The sequence below is a fragment of the Podarcis erhardii genome (assembly GCF_964252035.2).
Source record: "Podarcis erhardii genome assembly, chromosome: 11".
NCBI lineage: Eukaryota > Metazoa > Chordata > Lepidosauria > Squamata > Lacertidae > Podarcis > Podarcis erhardii.
The window spans coordinates 41,388,536-41,409,508 of NC_138501.1; the positions used below are offsets into that span (position 1 = coordinate 41,388,536).

Consider the following 20,973-nt stretch of genomic DNA (forward strand, 5'->3'; position numbering starts at 1 on the left):
ATTAAGGCATTATTTCCTAGCATATTAGCATCACTAATTTTCTCTGAGCTGACTTTTACTGTAAATATTTGATTCTTTCTGTACTTCAGGGTAATTGTAATGTGGCAACTGTTATATAAGCATGTCCTTTGGTACTGGACACAGTTAAGGAGAAAAGAGCATAAGTCAAGCAAGCCAGTAACTGAAATACAAATTACATATGAAGGACCAACCGTTGAAGCACTGGCAAGTCATACACAGGCAATTTTACAGTCTTCAGGAGAAAGATTAGAACGAATACTGAAACTCAACTCTGTGATTGGTTAGTATCATGCAGAACACTGTGATCAGTTGATTTTTGTAACAGTGGACAATTTCCTGAGCTTCAACTTAATTTTGATACTATTCTTCTGCAATAATAATGAGTGGGACAAAAAGTCAGCTCCGTATTTTATTAATTTTGTAATTGCACATGTTTTAGTATGTCAGTTAAATTAGCATTTAGAGTTTGCTTAGCCAATAGTTGGGAAGCATTATGTTGTTGTGATACATAACGGAAGTGACCTTCCATTTTGAACCTTCAGATGGTTTATCCTGGTTGGGTAAAGATGTCCATACAACTTTGAAGTGGCAATAATTTTACTTCTCTTAAAGAAAGCAATTTAGATTTTACTGAGATTAATAGTTATTATCCAGTATCAAGTTTCTTAGCAAGGTACTTGAAAAGGTGGTGGCATCTCAAGTCCAGAGAGTGTGGCATTATACTGAATTCTTCATTCTATTTCAGCTCAGTTTGCAGCTGCCTCCATCACGCTAATGTGGCCCTGTTGGTTCTCCTGGAACCAATGATTTTCAATACCATTGACTATTGTATGCTTATGAGTTGCTTTGCCAGAGTAGGAATTGTGGCAAGGATGTTACAGTGCTCTGATCCCTTCAGGGGGAGCATGTCCAGAAGGTGGGGCTGGGAGACTATCCCTTGGCTGCAGGGTTGTTTTTTTAGCTTGCTCCTTATACATTTTAACATCTGCATAAAACTGCTTGGAAAGGTCATCTGGTGTTTGTGCCAAGCTGTTGTTATTATGCAAATGACACACCACTGTGATATGTTTGAGTGAACTAATCCTGGGGAGGTTGTGTAATCCCTGAACTGATTTCTGGAGGCAGTTCTGATTTCAATAAGGGCAAATAATATGACTCTTAATAAAGATTGTATTTTACTTTTTCTTTAGCTTTTATTTGTAGTTTACACGTTTTATTGTAATTATTTTCCCTGTTGCTAGAAACCGCTTTGTAGGGACATTGTCCCAAACATTTCTAATTAACTAATAAACCTGATTAATTAGAAACATTTCTAATTAATAAATAACAAAATTTCTGGTCTAGAAACCTGACAATTTAAAATTCGTTTCCTTTCTCCAAAAATATCCTGTGCTTAAAATAATATGTTTTACAGCTTGCAGCTGAGGGTAGCATTGAACATTGTGGCAGTTTTATGATGCTTTTTATGTATCCAAATCCTCCACCCTCTTGGATCTTGCCAAACCCACCTACTCCCTTTAGAGCTCTGCAGACCACTCTCCACTCCCCTCCAGCTCCCTTGGAAGAGTTCCTCTGCATTTCACTGGGGCCTTCATGCTACATCCATTTCTCTCTTCTCTTTCATCCACACACTCCAGTGCTGAGGCCGAAATGCTGTCATCACTGTGAGGTGGACAGCAACAGAGTAGGATAGTTGCTTGGGAGCTGCCCTAGACTATCCTGAATATTCCTCCCTGGATTACTTGTCCGCTTGATTCTGTCTCTCTTCCACCTTAAGACAAGACAGTCTCCAATGCTGCTGTCATGGTCCAGCAGCTCTCAGTAGTCTGACATCACATTAGTTAGCAGCAGCATCCCTTAGCAGTCAAGTGAACTGCTGTGTGACAACAGCCTTACCCTTTTATTATATGTTAAGAAATGTATTGAATATTGGCTGAAATTTATTTATTTATTTAGGTGAGGAGCAATTTCTAATAGGGTCTTATAAAGAATCAGTGGAGGCATGGGAGAGAGCTCTTCAAGAAATAAAAGGAAAAGGTAAGGTAATAAGAAACTCTAAGCTTATTCTCACTGGAATACTGCAGTCAGAAGCAGTGTCTGGGCAGAAATCACTGAAATATCTGGAGAAATCTGGATATATGGCAACCAATGTTGGAAGTCTAGATTTTGGCGAATTTCCTGCAAAATAGCGCAATAACTTCATTGTTGTTGTTATAGATTTTGCAAGAGAAGCTCAACAACATTTGTATCTGAGTTTTAACTTTTTGAAAAATGGCAACCCTACTTTACAGTATTAAGAGTAAAACTGGGAAGATTCATATTCAAATGTCCACTCAACTACAAAGCTTCATATGTGATGTTGTGCCAATCACTGCTTATCACCTTAGCATTCGTTACAGAGTTGTTGTTTGTAGAGGGATCCCACATACAGCGTTCTGAGCTTCTTGGAAGAAGGCTGGGATATAAATGCAATAAATTAAAGCAAATGTTCGGTTTGACAGTTGCATTTCTTCTGTCACAGTAACTAGAGAACCTTCACCTGTTCAGCTTCTCTTTGCTTTGTGTCTTTTGAAGTACTGGAGTTGAAGAGCATTATTCAAACAATATGGACCCATTCATGTTTGAATTACTGTTAACAGTAACTCTGAAAAAAAATTCAGTGGAGTTGATTTTGGTCCTGTATAATCCTATTCACCTTATTTATTCCTTCTGAATGTGATAGTACATCTGTGGGTGGGTGGGTGAGGAGACCTTAGTACACTCATATAGGTTGGGTTTATTTTTCATTACATCTCCAGGGTTTATATTTTTAACTGGATAATTATTTCGCTTTTTAATACAGGAGGAAAGAGAATACCTTTTCTTCAAACTCGATATTATCTTGCTATATTATATTGCCATCTATATCACTACAATGTAAATGAGGCTCAGGGTCTGTGCGATCATCTAGTGAGCGAGCTTCTAAAACGAACTCAAATTTCTGAAAGGGATGATGTGTCAGGTATGTGAATGTGGAATATCCTAGTATAGTTAAATGAATGATGTGTAACAAAATTTGTCATTTTATCCCATTATTTAAAACTGTAACATTATTGCAATAGAGTGGTATTTTTGTTGTTTTATAGTGATTATAGAATTTTTATTTAAGACTTGACTAAGCATCTGTTAGTTGCTTATTTTTTAAAAGTCCCTTTAAGAACCCTTTATCTATTTTAAATATATCTTTCCCTCAGAATTGTAGAGGTATGGTGACAAACAGCTGTCTTTTATAGTTAGCAAGATGGTTAAAAGGTCAGATTTAAAAGTCCCATTAGTTTGAATGAGATATTGTCCTTCAAGCTTAATATCTGGCTGTGATTTAATAACTATAGTTTGGTGTAATCAAGTATAACATTGTAATCATATATACACTTTTTAAAAAGTAAGTCCTGTTGGACTTAGTGGGACTTGTACCTCAGTAAATATATGTAAGATTGCACAGTTAATCAAGTTTTATTGTCATTGAATTCTTACTAAAGGAATTCCACAGAGTGAAGCTTACGTATGAGTTGTCATCATGCAGGAAGGCAAAGTTGATGTACGAAAGAGGCTTCTAGGGTTTTATTTTGGAAAGATCAAAGAATTATTTCAGCACAATATGTAATGTACCTTTGCCTTCAGTAGCAATGAGGGTTGATAGGCTTGAATTTATTAGTTATATCTTTTTATTTCTATAGCAGATATTTTGTTTATATAAGACTCTTTAAACTCTTTTTAGGTGCTGAGCAGATGATAACAGATGTTCATACTGAAGCTATATTAGCAGTGGTTCGGTCTCTGGCACGATTCATGGCAGCTTACTTCACTAATGAACCACTTTATGTGCTTCCTCCACATAATGTTGATGTTTTACCCCCGCTTCATATCAGACAAGGTATTCTGTTAATGCTGTCACATGTTCTGGTTTACTATCATCCAGACAGAGTTAGGATTTCTAAGCTCCATTGATGTTAGTGGGAGAAGAGTTTTCCTCAAAACTTCATATCTGCCATTTTTATATTAGTTTAGAGTCTCTTGTCTCAGGCTCATCTTATAAAAACTCTAACCTCCCCCCCCCACACACACACATTGGAGTGATAATCCTTCCTTCTCTTATCTTGTGTAATTTTTTGAGTGTAGATTGACTTTCCTTTGTGAATGCATTTCTCATTATGAGTTTTTGAGGTGCATTCACATTTCTGTTCTAGCACAAACAATTAAAAATAAGTGGGGAAAGGGAAGAACAGCAAAAATCAAGAGTCATGGTAATTCCCACAAAAAGCATGGTCTGAATGATACATTGCATTATGAAGACTGTAATTCACAGTTATTTGCGAGTAATAATTTGCGTGGAACTCAGGGGATTTTCCACTTAAAGATGTGTAGAACTCCTTTGGAAATCATACAGGAATCAGTTATACAACAAAGCAAACATAGATAACTAATAAACTTCCTTTGTATCTTAGACAGGTGTCTTCGTATTGTTCCACTGCAGCACTCCATAGTCACCAATGCAGTTAGGGACCATGGTCTCTCGTGCGTCTGGACAGTTGAATATGCTCTTGATTTGTTGCTTGTTGGTGGACTAATTCCGGAAGCTGTGTGGCTAGCACATAAACTTGGAGACTGGAAAATGGCTGTTTCAGTTGGGGTGGCTTATCAACTGTATTGTCAAAGTAGCAGTGGCTTCCCAACGTACGTTGTGTGTGTATAAATTACAGAACTGCATGCTGCAGTGTTATTTCGATGTTTATCATGTTATAGACATATAATATCTACTATTTACAATAAAATTAACTGAATGTCTTTATATCTATCTTTTATTATCCCTATTTTTGTAAAAGAAGAAATATGACATTGTCTTGTGTTGGTGATTTGGACAATAGTAGTTTGTAAAAAGATATGTTCTTTGCTTCTTTGACTCCTGCCCTCAACCTGATTCTTTCACATAGAGATAGGAGTGCAGTATTATTGGGTGGTGGAATGATTAGGACAGATAATATACATCTATTAACTGAAAGGCATAGTTCCCAGGAGTGCCATATAGACATAGCTTGATAATGACAGTGGTGCCTTCCATTCTATAATTCCAGTGGTGGTGCATCTAGCTGATAGCTGTAGTAATTGTAACATGATAGCTGCAGTAATTGTAACATAAGGTTACCATATTTTTTTTCAATGAATTCGGGGACAGTTCTCAACTTCAATGGATTTTGTATGCGGACTGATTTGTAAATCCGAGAACTGTCCCTGGGAAACGGGGATGTCTTGTATCCTTATTGTAACATCAGTTGAGCAAAGCAGTCATTAGCCCTCTGGTCACCAATTATGAAGTATCTGTGTCCGCCATTTGAAAGTATTAAAAATACCAAGTGGGAAAGAACTAGTCCTAAAGCCCTTCAGATCATTACACAATACAGATGTTCTCTGTGCCTGTCAAACTTTGAATTGTCACTGTACTTCCATAGATCCCATATATGACTGCACAAAAGTCATTCAGAGAACAACAGTTAGAGACAAGCTAATCTCTTTTTCTTGATTCACTCTCAGGTCACAAAAAGTAGAATTCTGCATGCCATTGCACTTGACTCCAACACAAATCTTTCAAGAAAAATTACAATCTTTTTTGGGCAAGCCAGTCAACAGTGAAACATCAAATGAAGGAGACCCCAAATGCAAACAGTTCACAGGTGTGCAATTTATACATCTGAGTTCATTTTCTTGAAGTTGTTTTTTAACACATTTGTGGAAATGCTATGATTTCATGCAAATATGTGACCCTTTTCCATGACCAGGGAATGACCAGAGATGCTAATGTGAATGCCATTTGTTTAATTATCTAGTCAGAGTTTCTGCGTGTCCATGTTATTCCTTTCCACTCTTCTGCATTTTTTATATGAACTATGATTCAATTCTCATTGAGATGGAAGATCTGTCTTCATGTGGGACTCACGTAGCTGTATGGAAGAAAGGCTCTAGCCTAGCCAAAAAAAATTATATGAAGTAGCCTCTACTTGTAAAGTTTTTTCACCTCAGTAGGTTGCAATAAGGTAAATCTGTGTGCAAGCAAGAGTACCGTGCACATACTCAGAGATTGCCTCATGCATGCATATAGAACTTTGTAAGATAGCAGTAGGCCTGGGTGACATATTGATGGCTTGGTACCCACAGTCTCGAAAGAAGCAATACTCTGTCCACTCATTGAAAAGCCAGGCCTGGACCCAATGAAATGCAGCAGCTGTCATCAACATGCTAACACTCCATTTTGGAATAAGGTATCTTGGGTCATGGCGGAGCATCTATCTACAGATGTTTCTGGAGGAAGCAAATTGTCTAGAATAGATCCATTTCATTCTGGGTTCAGGCTCAGATTTGGGACTGAATCATCATTAGTTGCCCTGAGGAATTACCTTCATCAGGAGAGAGATGAGACAGGAGGAGTGTGACTGTTTCTTCTACCTGAGATTTTGATACCATTAATCACAGTATCTTGCTGGAGCATCCAGGGCATTGTGTCACCTTGGTTTTCATCCTACTTGCAAACTCATGTCCAGAGATTAGTATTAGCAAACTGCTCTTTGAGCCCATGGTGGTTATGTTATAGGGTCCCATAGAGCACTATCCCCCCAGTGCTATTAAGCATTGATAGGAAGCATTATTATTGCATTTGCTTTATTACTTCCTCTGCTGTCTGTCTTTAGATCCTATTGAAGAGGAAGATGTAAATGTAATTTTTAGTTCAATAGAAGAAATACTGAAAGCAGCTGTTATGGCAGAAACAGACATACTGTCAGAGACATTTCAACTTTTGGTGGACTCTGCCAAAGACCTGAGCAGAAAGTTTTGTGGTTTGGTGCCTGATGGCTTATATCTTCCTGCACCACCCTTATATTGTCCTCAACCATCATTTCCTGGTGAAGTAAGTATATTTGGAAGCCATTTGATTGTTTCTTCTATTTTGTCTACACTTGACCCACTGTTTCTTTTGCTTTTGGATTTTGAATCCATCCTGCTTTTTTGGGGGGGGGTGTATTTTTGGGGGAGCCCATTAAGCTTTTCTTAGAATTCCAGCCATAAATATAGAAAAAGGGTTAGGGTGGAGATAATTGAGTGGAGAATCTGCACTGCACTCATTTTCATTGTTCATTGCTATACCCTTTATCCCCTTTTAATTTTGCAATATCTAGGAAGAACACATTGATTTAGCATTAAGAATGGAGAGAGTTTGTCGGCAGAAGGTGTCTGGAGTTGTTCAGCGAATTCTTCTCCTTTTTCGGGCAGCACACTGTTCTTTCCCTGCTGCTCAGTGGTATATTGTGCAGCTGAAACGGGCACGGAAAATAATGCAAAAGGTATACTGATGAAATTGCTTTAAACTTTTCTTATAACTGATAATAACTAACTTTTGTAAGCTGCTAAGTGTGGTTGTGATTTTTTATTGATTTTATTGTTTTATCTTTTTGTAAACCACTTTACGTGGTGAATAAATTTTATGAAATAAATGTAAGGTGGGATCTATAAAATGCACCTCAAGTGTCAATAGCCAGGGTAAAGTGGTGCAGATTTAGCATTTGATGGGAGGTGTATAATGAAGTGCCAGATGCACCTTGGGGGGGAGTGAGTTCCACAGCTTAGGGGCCACTGCAGAAAATGCCTTCTCCCGGGCTTCCAGCCCTCAAGCCTATGAGGGCAGAGAAAGTACCAAGTGGGCCCCCTCTGCCAATCTTGGCACTCAAAAGGGTCTGTAGGAAGGGAGGCAAGTCTTTCAGATATTTCGGGCTTTAAAAGTTGGTTGCAAAGGTGGGGAATGTTATAAAAAGGAGAATTCCTGGTTGCCTAGATCCAGGTTTGGGGCAAGAACTCTTTGGTGTGAGAACCCCAGCAAAGATTTAAAATTAAAATATGCAACAAAGTAAAGCATGAAGAGGGACGCGGGTGGCGCTATGGGTAAAACCTCAGTGCCTAGGACTTGCCAATCGTAATGGTCGGCGGTTCAAATCCCCGCGGCGGGGTGAGCTCCCGTCTTTCGGTCCCAGCTCCTGCCCACCTAGCAGTTCGAAAGCACCCCTAAGTGCAAGTAGATAAATAGGTACCGCTTTAAAGCGGTAAGGTAAACGGCGTTTCCGTGTGCTGCGCTGGTGCTGGCTCGCCAGAGCAGCTTCGTCACGCTGGCCACGTGACCCGAAAGTGTCTCCGGACAGCGCTGGGCCCCAGCCTCTTAAGTGAGATGGGCGCACAACCCTAGAGTCGGACACGACTGGCCCGTACGGGCAGGGGTACCTTTACCTTTACCTTTAAAGCATGTAATTATCGACTGTTAGACCTTTAAAATATCCCCTTCTAAGTTGCTTGCAAAGTTCCTCTCTTTCCTTAGCTTATAAAGAGACCACACATTTGGAAAGTTAAAAATGGCTTATAATGGAACCTCGGGTTGCAAACGTGATCCGTGCAGGAGGCAACCCGCAACGCTGTGTCTGTGCACGCACGTGACGCGATTCAGTGCTTCTGCACATGCGCGAGCACTGAAACCCAGAAGTAACCCGTTCCGGTACTTCCGGGTTTGGCACAACCCGAGGTATAACTGTATTTACAAATTCTTCAAAGGTCAGATTCATGTGCTTTCCCATACAGCATTCAGAAAACACAGGCAGTAAAATATAGATTCAAAAGTGATGAATGTTTCTAAAATATTTTCATAGAAACACAAAGATGGTTTTGTAGAAAACCATGCAGTCTGAGCTTGCAGCAACCAGCCCAGACCAATTTACATGTCATAGCTCACATGGTAGAATGATGAGGAACAAAAAGCTTGATAAACCTTGATAACTTTTCCTCCCAAGGTATGGGGGAGTGACTTAACTAAGCCTGTCAGGACAGCATACTCTTCATGCATTACCCCTTCATTCATTAATTAAATGTAAGCAAGTTGGTAATATGAGGCTGATTATCTCATAAACCCTTCCCAGGCAAATATAACAATTGCATGTAAATTAATGAACCAACCATAATCCCATCTTGACAAGAAGGTTCTTGAAACTCTCCTAGTAGGGGCTTGGTGAGAATGTCGGCTTTCATTTCTTTGGTTTGACAGTGTGCCAATTCAGCAAGTTCATCTTATATCACCTGACTCACATAGTGGTATTTCATCCTAATAATGTGTTTAGTTCTTGCATGAAACTTCTTGCTCTGAGATAATTTTGAATAGCTTTGGATGTGCTCCATCAATCAGACAGGTTTCTCCCCAAACAACCCAAAGTCCATAGTCTGTTGGTCAATCCAGACCAGTTTTCTGCATGCCTCTGTTGCAGCTATGTACTCTGACTCTGTGGAAGAAAAAGCTACAGTAAACAAAACCCAGTAAACAAGACCATTTTCAAACATAAAGAGAAAGCCACCTGTTGATTTGTAATCCTTTATGTCTCTGGCCTAGTCAGCATCCATGTAACCTAGATGAAAATGCTTCTTTAGGGACATGTAACAATGTCCAGACGTCCCAGAAATGAGAACTTGGGACACATAACACCTCTGTCTTTTCAGGAACACTTGTTTATCTAAATCAGTGTTTCCCAACCTTGAGTCTCCAGCTGTTTTCGGACTACACTTTCCATCATCCCTGACCACTGGTCCTGCTAGCTAGGGATTATGGGAGTTGTAGTTCAAAAACAGCTGGAGCATCAAGGTTGGGAAACACTGATCTAAATTGTTCTCTTGTAACCTTTGCTTTTTTCCACTCTTTCAGATTCGCAAGAAAGGTGCTCTTCCCTCATTAAGTGCTCTTCCAGAAAATTTGCTTAATTATTCTAAATGTCATACAGTGTTCTTAAGGCCTACATCTTCTGGTGATCATGGACTTGACAGTGTTTCATGTAAAACTATAGGTTTGTATCTAGAGAAAAGTGCACAGATGCTGTAAATTGTTGAAATGGAGTAAAAGGTCAAGTTGGAGTGGCAATGCCTATTCACAATGGTCCTTTTGAAACAGGCCACCCTTCGTTCTGAAGGTATTTGTCTACTAGTTTAGCCAATGAGCCTAGAAAATAGCAAAGACCCTTTGTTCCAACTCCTTGCCATTTTACTGATCACTTACTGTGAAAGCTACCTTTGTTCTCCTAAGACTTGAAAATGATGTACGGTACTAAATATAATATTTGACCTGTTGTTGAAAAGAGTATAAAAACAAAGAGTCAGATTCTCAGCTCCAGTTCTTTACATGGTGACTTTCAATCAATAGACAGGTCTGTCCACTAGAAGTACTTTAAGGGTGTATTCATCAATGTTAGAAGGAACCTCTTGCGAAGCACAGCCAGTTCAGTCCCCACATGTAAAGAATCCTTTTTTCTTTGGGGGCTTTTATGTCATGAAACAGTTCTGAACAGAAATTCATGAAGCTTCCTGCAGACATCTAAAGTGAATGTAGTCTGACCAATGTGAATTTTGCAGAAAAACATTTGATTTTCCTCTCCCTTGATGAAATGCCACCTGATGCAAAATTGTATTCCAACATGAATGCACCATTATAAGCTATAGGAGTTTGTAGGCTACTTTAATTTACCCCAAATCTGGGAATGTGGTCAGATTTATTTAAGAACCTGGAAGGTGCAATGAACCACTTTATCACCTAAATCTTTGTTTCCCTTTTATGTACTAATCCTGTCTTTTCCCCCAGGAAAGTCTATCAAATATTGCTTGCCCATAGGATGAGGAATATACTTAAAAATTAGTATTTCCAATTGAAGCTTATTGACAAAACATGCTGCTACAATAGTCTGTGAGCAAATATCATTTTTTAAAACCAACATTTTGTTTAGATACTGCCACTTATAAGTTAATGATTTTTAGTGAAAATGTTGATAATTTATATTTATTTTACAACATTCTTGTTCTCTTGCTCGATCAAAACTTTATCTCACTGGCTTCCTCTCACAGCATGCTTTAGAGAACTATGCGCATTGTGTTGGATGTTTCATGTTCGTGAAAGATTATCTGACAGTTGCAGACGGTACCAAACTGCAAGAGAGAACTTGGAAAATCAGAAGGTAATATTAATAGCATAGAACTTTAACATCATAGGCAACTATGCTGTCATCTCTCCATTGCTCTTAAATGGCCATCTTATAAATGACATGTTTGTGCTAAAAAAGAACAACAGCCAGGACTGAGGCTCAGAATATAGATACAATGCAGACGTCTTAGTTTTAGCCCAGATCCACCCCACTCACTTGTAAAATGGGTGTGTGTCCAGTTTTAAAAGCCAAAGCAGAGTTTGTAACAGCGCTGAACTCTTTCCACAGCCTGCACTCTCAGGCATGCTTAGGAAGCTGCCTTATGCTGAGTGAAACCAGTAGTCCATCTAGCTCACTATTGTCAGTAGTCTCTTACAATCCTACCTGGAGATGCTGAGGATTGAACCTACCACCTTCTGCATTCAAAGTAGATGTTATTCCCCTGAGCTATAGCCCTTCCTCTAAATTTTCTGAGTGTGTGTGGGGTGGGGGACATAGAAGCATCAGAACTGAAGACAGTCTCCAAGTCTTCAGGCATGTCCTCTGTTTACCTGGGGCTTGCCAGGTGAGAAGCTGCACACATCTCTCAAGGACCCAAAAGAAACAGAGAACATGTTCATGTATCTTCCAGTTGAACTTGCTTCTAGTGTTGAGTATCATCTGGGGAAAATGTGGAGGAAGGGAAGCTTGTGGAGGGGGAGAGTTTAGTTTTCCTAACCTATGCTCTCCTTTTTGCTCCTAAAGTTGGGACTTGAACCCAATTCCACATTTTATATGTTATTGGGACATACCGAGGTTTAAACAAATAGGTCTGCTGCCATCACAGGTAGTTTGAGACTTTTACACCTATTGCTTTGTGTTATTTCTTTAGGAATGTAAGACAACTGAATTTGATGCCTGTATAGTTGAACACTCTTTCAGTGCATTGGAGTGGGCTTGCCGAATGCTCCCTTTTGCTAGGTTCATGAATGTTGAAGAACTTGTACAGGATATCATTTTAAGCCTTACTGGAGAATTGCCACCAACCAAAAAGGTAATATTACCTAGATCAGAAATTATAGGGGATTACAGAGTTTAGCTTCCTTTATTAATATTTTCTTTTTCGTGTTTGTTGTTGTGTGTAGATCTTCCAGAACCTATGTTAAGTAGCTTAAAATTATCTTGACATTGTTCTTTTGTACAGGTGGCAGAAATTTTGGTAAAAGCATTTCCAAACCCTGATGATGTGAGAGTCCCATTAAGAGATAAATATAATGCTCTGCACCAGCGACTTAGACACTGCGTAGTCAAAGGTACCATTAGTGGTGATGAAGAAAACAAAGTGGACAACTAACTTATCTGCATTTTTCTTAAAAAACAACAACAACACAAAGCAAACCAAAAAACCACCCCTTTCTTGGAAAGTGGTGGAATGTTCAAAGGGTGGAAATGTTCAAAGGGTCATATGTTATTTGAAAGGCATTTTGTATGTATTTGTTTACATATACTGTAGTCTCTGTAGAAAAAGCATAGTAACAAATCTCATGTCTCTTTGATTAGGTCCCAACAATGAAGAAATAATGTCTGTTGTAATACAGGCTTCGCACAAAGTGAATATGAAAACATTAAAGCGTGTGATAAGGAATATAGGACCCCATCAAAGAAGCATCTGGGAGCCACCAGAAGAGGAGACACAAGATCCTGAAGCTTATTGCTATGATAGATTTTCTTTGGGAACTAGTCTAAGCAGAAGCACAATTTCAGATCTGGGAAACTCTCAGGTTTATAGTGATGCTGAAACAGCAGACTCAATCTCAGAAGCTTTTCTGATGGAAGAAACAAGAAGGCACGTTTCTTCTCAGATGCAAGAACATCACAAGTATGAGTTTATGATACTGCTGAATATAGTTCATTTCACCTTCCAGCCCTTCATAGCCAGTTAATACTTGGGCAGTCGAGAAAAGTCCAATGTAACTGTTCCGCATAGTTAATTGGAAATAAGCTGCACTGTATTCAGTGGAGTGTATTCCCAGGTAGGGGTGCATTGGATAGTAACAAGCAATTCTGCTTCTGTAGCTCCATCAGTGTGGGAACTACATGGAAACTTAGTAGAGTAGTAGTAGTAACTATTATTATTATTATTATTATTATTATTATTAATTTTATTTGTAGCCTGCCCAACATTATGTCAGCCTCCATTGATTGAAAAATGTTGTTTCCCTACCAGAAAGACATTTTTAAAATGTTATGAAATGATCATATTAAGGTATAATTAATAATCCTTTCAGTTTCAGTTAACAATTGTGATTCCATATGGAGTTGACATTAGTTTGATAGCTATACAGTGGTACCTCTGGTTACGAACTTAATTCGTTCCAGAGGTCCGTTCTTAACCTTAAACCATTCTTAATCTGAGTTACCACTTTATCTAATGGGGTCTGCCACGGCTGGCGCGCAATTTCTGTTCTCGTCCTGAGATAAAGTTCTTAACCCGAGGTACTACTTCCGGGTTAGTGGAGTCTGTAACCCGAAATGTTTGTAACCCGAGGTATTTGTAACCTGAAGTACCACTATAATTGGTGCAGGACTATTTTCATCTGGTATTCTAATAATAGTGTAAGGATTTCTAACGCAGAATCTGTGGCTACCAGGTTGGTGGCCCTCGTGTTTTTCAAGAAAAAGAGGTCATTTGTTAGTTGATTGCCCTTTCTAATCTGTTTGTTGTGATTTCTTGTAGAGAAGTGTCCAACTGTGCAGGAGAATTGACTGGATACGATAGAAGTACTGAAAAGCTAAAAGACTTAAACGTAGAAGGGAAAAGTATTATAAAAGAGAACTGCAAAGACTTAACCAATCAGCATGTTTTGCCTCTAGTCGGTGAATGGGAATTTGAACGTGATGATGACGAATACGTTAAGTTTTTAGATCTCTTTTTAACATACATGCTTGAAAGAGATCTGATCAATCATAAAGACTCTATGATTCCTTTTCTGAGGAGCTTTTCCACACTCCTTAGGGAACATGAACTCAACTCTTTCCTTTTTGATGTTCATACAACACTGAAACGTCGACAGATCAGAAATAAAGGCCAACAAGTTTTTAGGGCTGGTTCTTGCTACGCTCCTGTTTTTGATCCCAGTGCTGCTAATCTGGATCCTTTGTGTGATGATAAGAAAAAGGTTTCTAATAAACCAGCTGTGCTTGAGACTTCTGTTTGTGACTCAGTGATGAAACTCACTGCAAGAAGAGGATTATTTGGTCTAAGCCAGCAATCAATTTATGGTGCACGAGATTCCTGTAAAGAAAAAACTCTTGCGCCTGTATTCACTCAGCGTTTGTCTGAACAAACTTCTTCCCCCCAAACAGCTCCTGTTCATAGATATATCTACAAAGCAGTTCAGGTAACCAATATTCTACAAAGAACAGAACCAACTCCAGATATGAACTTTAAATTTAACAACGTAGCTCGCTTGCTTGAATGGATGATCAGATGGTCTGATAGAAGACTGCTTTATGATCCCATCTCCACAGAGCCATTTCAGGAATGCCAGCCAATGATGCATGTAAAAACATCTGCATCTGCCATACTTACATCGTTGTGGCTTTTAGAGCAAAATTTCTCCAGTGAATCACAAAATCAAAATATCCATCTTTGGGTAAGTAAGAGAAATTAAACCCACCAGGTTTGGTTGCTAGCTAATATGCATCAATGTACAAATAAAATCTGGATACAGAAAGACCACAAATTTAGAGTGGACATTTCCTAGCTCCAAATACTTGCCTTGGGAATATTTGCACTCTTTATCTTATTTTAAATGTAACTTCTCCCAAATGTAAGAATCTCCCAAATGTAAGAATCTCATTAATAATATCCATTGTGAGCAACAATGTATACAGTCACTCAGACTTCTCCCCAACTTTTTGTATGTATTAAGGGGGAAAAACACTTTCTAAGCTGTGGTGTAGTTGGGGGTCTTTAATTTATTATTTGTTCCACACTGTGCCATATTTAGGCTGCAAACCTATTCACACTTTCTTGGGAGTAAACAACACTGAACTCAGTTGTACTCATTTCTGTGTCGGGATGGGGGATGAATTTATAAAATGTGACTCATGAAGCAGACTCATCAGTCTTGCATTTCCTGCACTGATGTACGAATCGGACATGGGTCATTTTCAGAATCCACACTCCTACCAGATCCCACAATGAGCTGACTTCTAATTGTCCAGTCGGCAACCACTTGGAGCAACTAGGGCACACTGTTCTTGTGATGTGTTGGAAATATGGATACAATTCCCCACCCCCCAGGAGTGGTAGAAAATTATGATGTGCTAAACTGTCTGTACAATGTTCTTGTATGTTCCCAGTTGCATGTATTAAGCCCTGTTCCATCTTGAGAGAGTAGCACAAGGCAACACATGCTGACTGAACATCAGAAAGAACTTTCTGACAGTAAGAGCTGTTAGAAAGTGGAATAGGACCCTATTGAAAGTGGTGATGGACTCTCCTTCCATGGATGTTTTGAAGCAGAGGTTGTGTGGCCATCTCTCATGGATGCTGTAGTTGAGATTCCTGCACTGCAGGAGGTTGGATTAGATTATCTTTGCTGACCTGCCAAATCTATTAATCCAACAATTCCAGGATTCTAGAATTGTTTATAAAAAAGTAAAGTGGAGTCAGCAACAGGGATGAGGAACATGAAAATACTATAATGTTCAGCTGTATCTTTAGGAGACAATGTGGATAATCACATATTTCATGAGAGACGTATTTTAGGTGAATGCACTGTAGATAGTTCTGCCTCAGTGTTGAAATATAATTCAAAATACTTATAGCAAATGCTATCATACTTTCTTTGTTGTTGATTGCATAACATGCTTTTATGCTGGCTGAGTGTTTAGAATGTGAAGTAACTGCCTATAGTTCCGTTGCTAGGAGATCACAGACATTCCATAAACATACAAGTTCTTTCTGTGATGCACTTTGACTGCCTTGAAGACCTGAGTGAGAAATACTAGGGCTATGGTATTTATGTAATTAAAGTTTTGACATGTAATATTTCTAATGTATCTAAATACCATACTGTATGAACAATTTGGCCATTGAACTCATTGCTTTGCATTTAATTTGAGAAGTTTAATAATAACTAAGTAGAGCAAAGCCTTGTATAAAGAACAAGTTTGATACGCTTAACATGCTCGCAGGAACAAATTTGGTATGGGAGGGACATCAACTTCAAACTCTATCTAGATCTAGTAGCATATAGCAAGTTGTACTCCACTGTTAATGCCACAGAGGGGAATCTATATCAGAAGTCCACATCCAGTTCTGTGGATCCAAATTGGTTGCATGCTCACCATTCTCCTTAGACAGGCAGATCTTCCTTGCTAGATAAAGGCATTAATATATAGAGAGAGATTGTGGGGCATTGCTGGTGATGAAACGTTATTGCTAGTCATGTATTTACATAGAAATTATATGTGTGTTCTGTTTTGTTTTGTGTTTAGAAACGACACAAACAGTATGCAAGTACTTCAGCTATTAGAACCAAACTAGAGAAAGACATCAGTGTGGATACAGGCTATTCTCCATCAGTTGGGACTCCAGTTGGTATCCAAGATGGACATGCCTTTGGCGAACCTTTTGAAAGTCTTTCAGGGTAATAATTGTTCAGTCTCATGTAAGAGCTTAGAATGTCAGGAGCTGGAGCATGATGCTAAGAAAGGCTGTCTACAGTCTGAAGTCTTCAGTTCTTGCAATTTTTTCCCATGTATAGGACCTTACATGAAAAGCAGTCTGAGAAGAAAGAAATCAATTTCAAGGATCATCCTTTGACACGTGGTGTGGAGATTGAAGAAAGAAATCCTGTCAAACTTCTGACAGAAGAAATAGGGGGATACATATCAAATGAAGATGTGACATCTGAAAATGAAGGTTAGTTAAATTTAAATTAATTAAAATAATTATTTCTTTTTAACGCAGGTGGCGCTGTGGTCTAAACCACTGAGCCTTCTTGGACTTGCCGATCGAAAGGTCGGCGGTTCAAATCCCTGCAACGGGGTGAGCTCCGTTGCTCTGTCCCAGCTCCTGCCAACCTAGCTGTTCAAAAGCATGTCAAAGTGCAAGTAGATAAATAGGTACCGCTCCGGCGGGAAGGTAAACGGTGTTTCCGTGCACTGCTCTGGTTTTGCCAGAAGCGGCTTAGTCATACTGTCCACATGACCCCGAAAAACTGTCTGTGGACAAACATCGGCTCCCTCAACCAGTAAAGCGAGATGAGCGCCGCAACCCCAGAGTCATTCGCAACTGAACTGTCAGGGGTCCTTTACCTTTTAATTCTACAAATATCCACATACATAATATTACGTTGCTATTTTACACAAATTTTAATACAATGCCTTCCTGTAACAAATACCTATATATGTGCTTAAACTAGTAAAACTGCTAGAATAACACAAAAGCCTGCTGTTTCTCCAGAATTCATACTCTAATATTCAGCCTCTAGCTATGCTTTTTATCTATAGTTAAAGTCTAAGCCAGTTGCTTACAAATAGTGGCTCTCACAGCACTTTCAGGTGTTCCCTGCAACCATTATGAAAATATAAAACGTGGCTGAGAGCAATTGGAGGCACATATTGTTCATATGTCAGTTAAAAGGAAGTGGAATGAAGGAAAATAAAGGGCAGAGGAAGCCCTTGGCAGTTTCTAGTAAATGGTAGTGGGGGGTTAGTGTCTTTTTCAGAACGATATGCCCCTGCTCCCAGTATATCACTGTACAGTAGGTTTGAGGGGAAGGCTTGGGAGAGCTGGAAGGAAAATAGGAAGTGCTCTTTATTCCTTCCCCACTCCTGAAACACCCTATCCCACAAGCAGCCAGAACAGTACTACCAAGTTCCTGCTCCAGGCCTAAGAAGAGTACTCTTCTTAGGATATTTTGTAGCAGATCCCACTGGCCTTGAAATATACACACTTTTAAGGGATAATCACTTGATAATCTGCATGGAGCAGGGGTGTTTACAGCTGGGAAGGGATGGCAATAGACTGGATTGTTCCCATAGTGATTTAGTTTCTCTTGATGTGCCTTTTATTTTAAAGAGCATGAAGATCCGTTTGCAGTTTCAAAGAGCCCTACCATTTCTGTCAGCATTAAATCGGTACAACGAAAGAAAGAGGCAAGTTACCACAGCAATGAGTAAAATATATTCACTTGAACGTGCACATTCTCTTATGGTTGCCAGAGGTCTCTAAGCAGGTTGCATTGCATGCCCTAAAGCTTGCAAACAAATAATACCTAAACTTCAAAGTCTTTGCTCTTTTCTGCCTGTTGAGGCTCAATCTGTTTCCTGTGTCAGCTCAGAGCACATCCTCCTTGGGATCTTCACCTTACCTTCTGTTTTCTCTCTCTCTCCTGAGTTTTACCTGGATATTTTCCATTTAACCGTATAAAACCAAAAAGCTCATTTTTTACCTCAGCAGCTCCTCCTTTTCCCACTCCACCCTCACCATCTTTTTCTGCTCCTTCTGGGTCTTGAAGCAGGTCTTAAGAATTTCCCCACCACTAGTAACAAAGAAAACCAGACACATTTCTAGTGCTGAGCACTCATCAGCGGAAGCCATAAGGATCCAAGCAGTCACCATTGGACTGTATAGATTTAAATAAGATGTTTCTGTAAGGCAATTACATGCTGACATGCTAAATGCACTTAAAAGCCTTTTTTTTAATTACAGCAGCCGTCTGTATCAGATGTTGAATATCCACAAGAAGATCCATTGACGGAAACATTGGAGGAAAAATTTACCAAGCTGGATAAGTGAGAGAAATTATATCCTTAATTTAAAATAAAATAAAATAAAATTGTGCTTTAACTCTATTCTAGTTTAAGGGAAGTTTAGATACCTGACATTAAATTCATCATCAAAGAAAAGGATGTACTACTTAAAAGAGCAGTTTAGTTTTATCAGACTCCTGCAGATTTACATGAATCTAAACTAAACTTTTTTGAAAAAACAACCTAGCACAAAAATTATTGGAAGGGTGCTCAAAAGCCTTTTTGCTTTGGTATCTTGGCCATTGGTCACTTCCTTGTTTGCAATGGCCCCAGTCCAAAAAAATCCAGTTAATTTGTACAAAGAACTGTATCTCGTGGAGATTCCCTTCCCTCCTCTTCCCCTTCCTCTGATTTTATTAGAACTTTCAGTAATTCTATTTCCTGGGACACCATATTGTGTCACTTTTCTTCAGATGTTGCGGTGAAAGTTGCAGTCCTTCTATTTGTGCAAGGACTTCCACTCTGCCAACAGAACTTCCTCTCCCTGTGTCTCTCCCAAAATTGTCTTCAGAGCTTTGGCAGTGGAGTGGGTGGCAACCTAGAAGAGAATTAGGGAGGTTACAGAGGGAAAAGATGGAGGAGAAATTCAGTTGCACTAGTCTGAACAGAACTACTTCATTTGATCCAACAAAGCAGGCCAGCTTTTATGAGTATATGACATAATTCAGACATTCCACCCCCACTTGAATATGTGGGGCCAGCAAGCACCCTCTGAATTGGCCGCTTGTGTTTTAAGTAGGATCAAAGGAATAAAGAAGTATAACTTCTCTTAAAATAATTGACATGCATTCAAATCAAGATACCTAATGTGATGAAAAAATCCTGATATATTTTTTCTCTCTACAGTATTTACCATACAAAATGCGAGACAACTCCCAGTAACACTCCATGCTCATTTTGCCCTGAAATGAAGTCAGAAACTACTAGGCAAAAGAAACTAAGAAGCTCTTTTTAAATATTAGGCATAGCATAAGGTCATCTGTCACCTTAATCTCTAATAACACTTTTGGCCATTTCATGTGAAAAGTTGAAGTTATAATTAAAGATACGCTGGCTGCTTCATATGTTTTGCAACCCATTGTCTGGTACTGCATACAGGTAATGGCTGAGCAATTCAGTTTACTTTTGAGCCTGGATTCATAAGGGTTCAGTCAGATAACCTGCTTTTCCATGTCAGTGGCACTCAAGGCAGAGGATTGAGTCTACCAGCCCACACATTCTAAAGAGGAACTATGCTTGATTTTAGGTTGGTAGATGTTTAAGGAACTGCTAGGTATTCTAGGAAGTACTACTAATACTAAATTCCAAATTGAACTCCATTTCCTTGTGTCAATATTCATTTAACATCTCATGTCTTACCAGCATTAAGGATCAAGTATCTTAAGTACAGCCTACTTTTTCTGTCTTTTTCACAGTGGTTGATTAAAGTAGCAATTTTGTAGATAATATGCTTTAAAGAAAAAGCTATTAGCCATTTTGAGTCTATAAAAGACAGCATGGTATTGTATATTTATAAGCACATTTCTAATTGTTAATGAGAAAAATCACTAAAAATATTTCCTAGTCTACTGTGTTAAGTATGCAAATGACAAGCTGTCAGACAAAACAAAACTCTTAGCCACATCTTTATATTCCTGTAAATGGCCATAGTTACTGTCTCCAGCAGTAGAAAGATTGGGGGCAAACACTATATCAGATTAGGAGTATTTATGTGAAGTGATCAGAATCTAGGTATTTTACAAGTTAGTTTGTCTCAGGTATATTTTCCCTCTGCTTTTGCAGTGTACAGCTTGCGGTCTCAGATGAACGGGCTTCTTTCACTGCAGTGTCAAGTGTTCTTCCAAGTAGTCCTCTTGTTCCAAAGAACGAAGTTAACACTACTTTACCGATGGAACAACCACCAAACATTTCAGATGCTGTTAGGCAAATGATGCAAGATGAAATGTTTAAATTGGTTCAGGTAAATAATATTCATTATGAAAAAGTGCTCCAGAGCCTGCTAGAATTTTTCTGGGGGACATGTCTGAAACACTTATAGCAGAAGAAGTTCCTTGTTTGTTTGTGTACATTTCACTAATTCATCATGTTGTTCCTCAAAGGGGGTTACATATGGTACTCCAGC

At 38.9% G+C, this 20,973-nt stretch overlaps 1 protein-coding gene across 7 annotated transcripts in view; it reads left to right on the forward strand.

Annotated features, from left to right (window-relative positions):
• The window catches only part of CPLANE1 (ciliogenesis and planar polarity effector complex subunit 1), a 50,474-nt gene that overhangs the window by 10,153 nt on the left and 19,348 nt on the right, over positions 1 to 20,973 (forward strand). For 5 of the 7 annotated variants that reach the window (XM_081881307.1, XM_081881311.1, XM_081881309.1 and 2 more), the window contains exons 12-31: positions 90 to 301; positions 1,978 to 2,058; positions 2,864 to 3,022; positions 3,779 to 3,934; positions 4,506 to 4,734; positions 5,590 to 5,729; positions 6,741 to 6,958; positions 7,227 to 7,391; positions 9,779 to 9,917; positions 10,966 to 11,075; positions 11,914 to 12,075; positions 12,226 to 12,334; positions 12,582 to 12,900; positions 13,759 to 14,677; positions 16,530 to 16,681; positions 16,799 to 16,956; positions 18,118 to 18,194; positions 18,751 to 18,833; positions 19,698 to 19,778; positions 20,634 to 20,811. In XM_081881307.1, coding sequence (XP_081737433.1) covers positions 90 to 301; positions 1,978 to 2,058; positions 2,864 to 3,022; positions 3,779 to 3,934; positions 4,506 to 4,734; positions 5,590 to 5,729; positions 6,741 to 6,958; positions 7,227 to 7,391; positions 9,779 to 9,917; positions 10,966 to 11,075; positions 11,914 to 12,075; positions 12,226 to 12,334; positions 12,582 to 12,900; positions 13,759 to 14,677; positions 16,530 to 16,681; positions 16,799 to 16,956; positions 18,118 to 18,194; positions 18,751 to 18,833; positions 19,698 to 19,778; positions 20,634 to 20,811 — 3,847 coding nt within the window. Of the gene's footprint in view, positions 1 to 89; positions 302 to 1,977; positions 2,059 to 2,863; positions 3,023 to 3,778; positions 3,935 to 4,505; positions 4,735 to 5,589; positions 5,730 to 6,740; positions 6,959 to 7,226; positions 7,392 to 9,778; positions 9,918 to 10,965; positions 11,076 to 11,913; positions 12,076 to 12,225; positions 12,335 to 12,581; positions 12,901 to 13,758; positions 14,678 to 15,961; positions 16,048 to 16,529; positions 16,682 to 16,798; positions 16,957 to 18,117; positions 18,195 to 18,750; positions 18,834 to 19,697; positions 19,779 to 20,633; positions 20,812 to 20,973 lie in introns of those variants that run through there. The other 2 variants (XM_081881308.1, XM_081881313.1) reach the window with 2 other exon arrangements.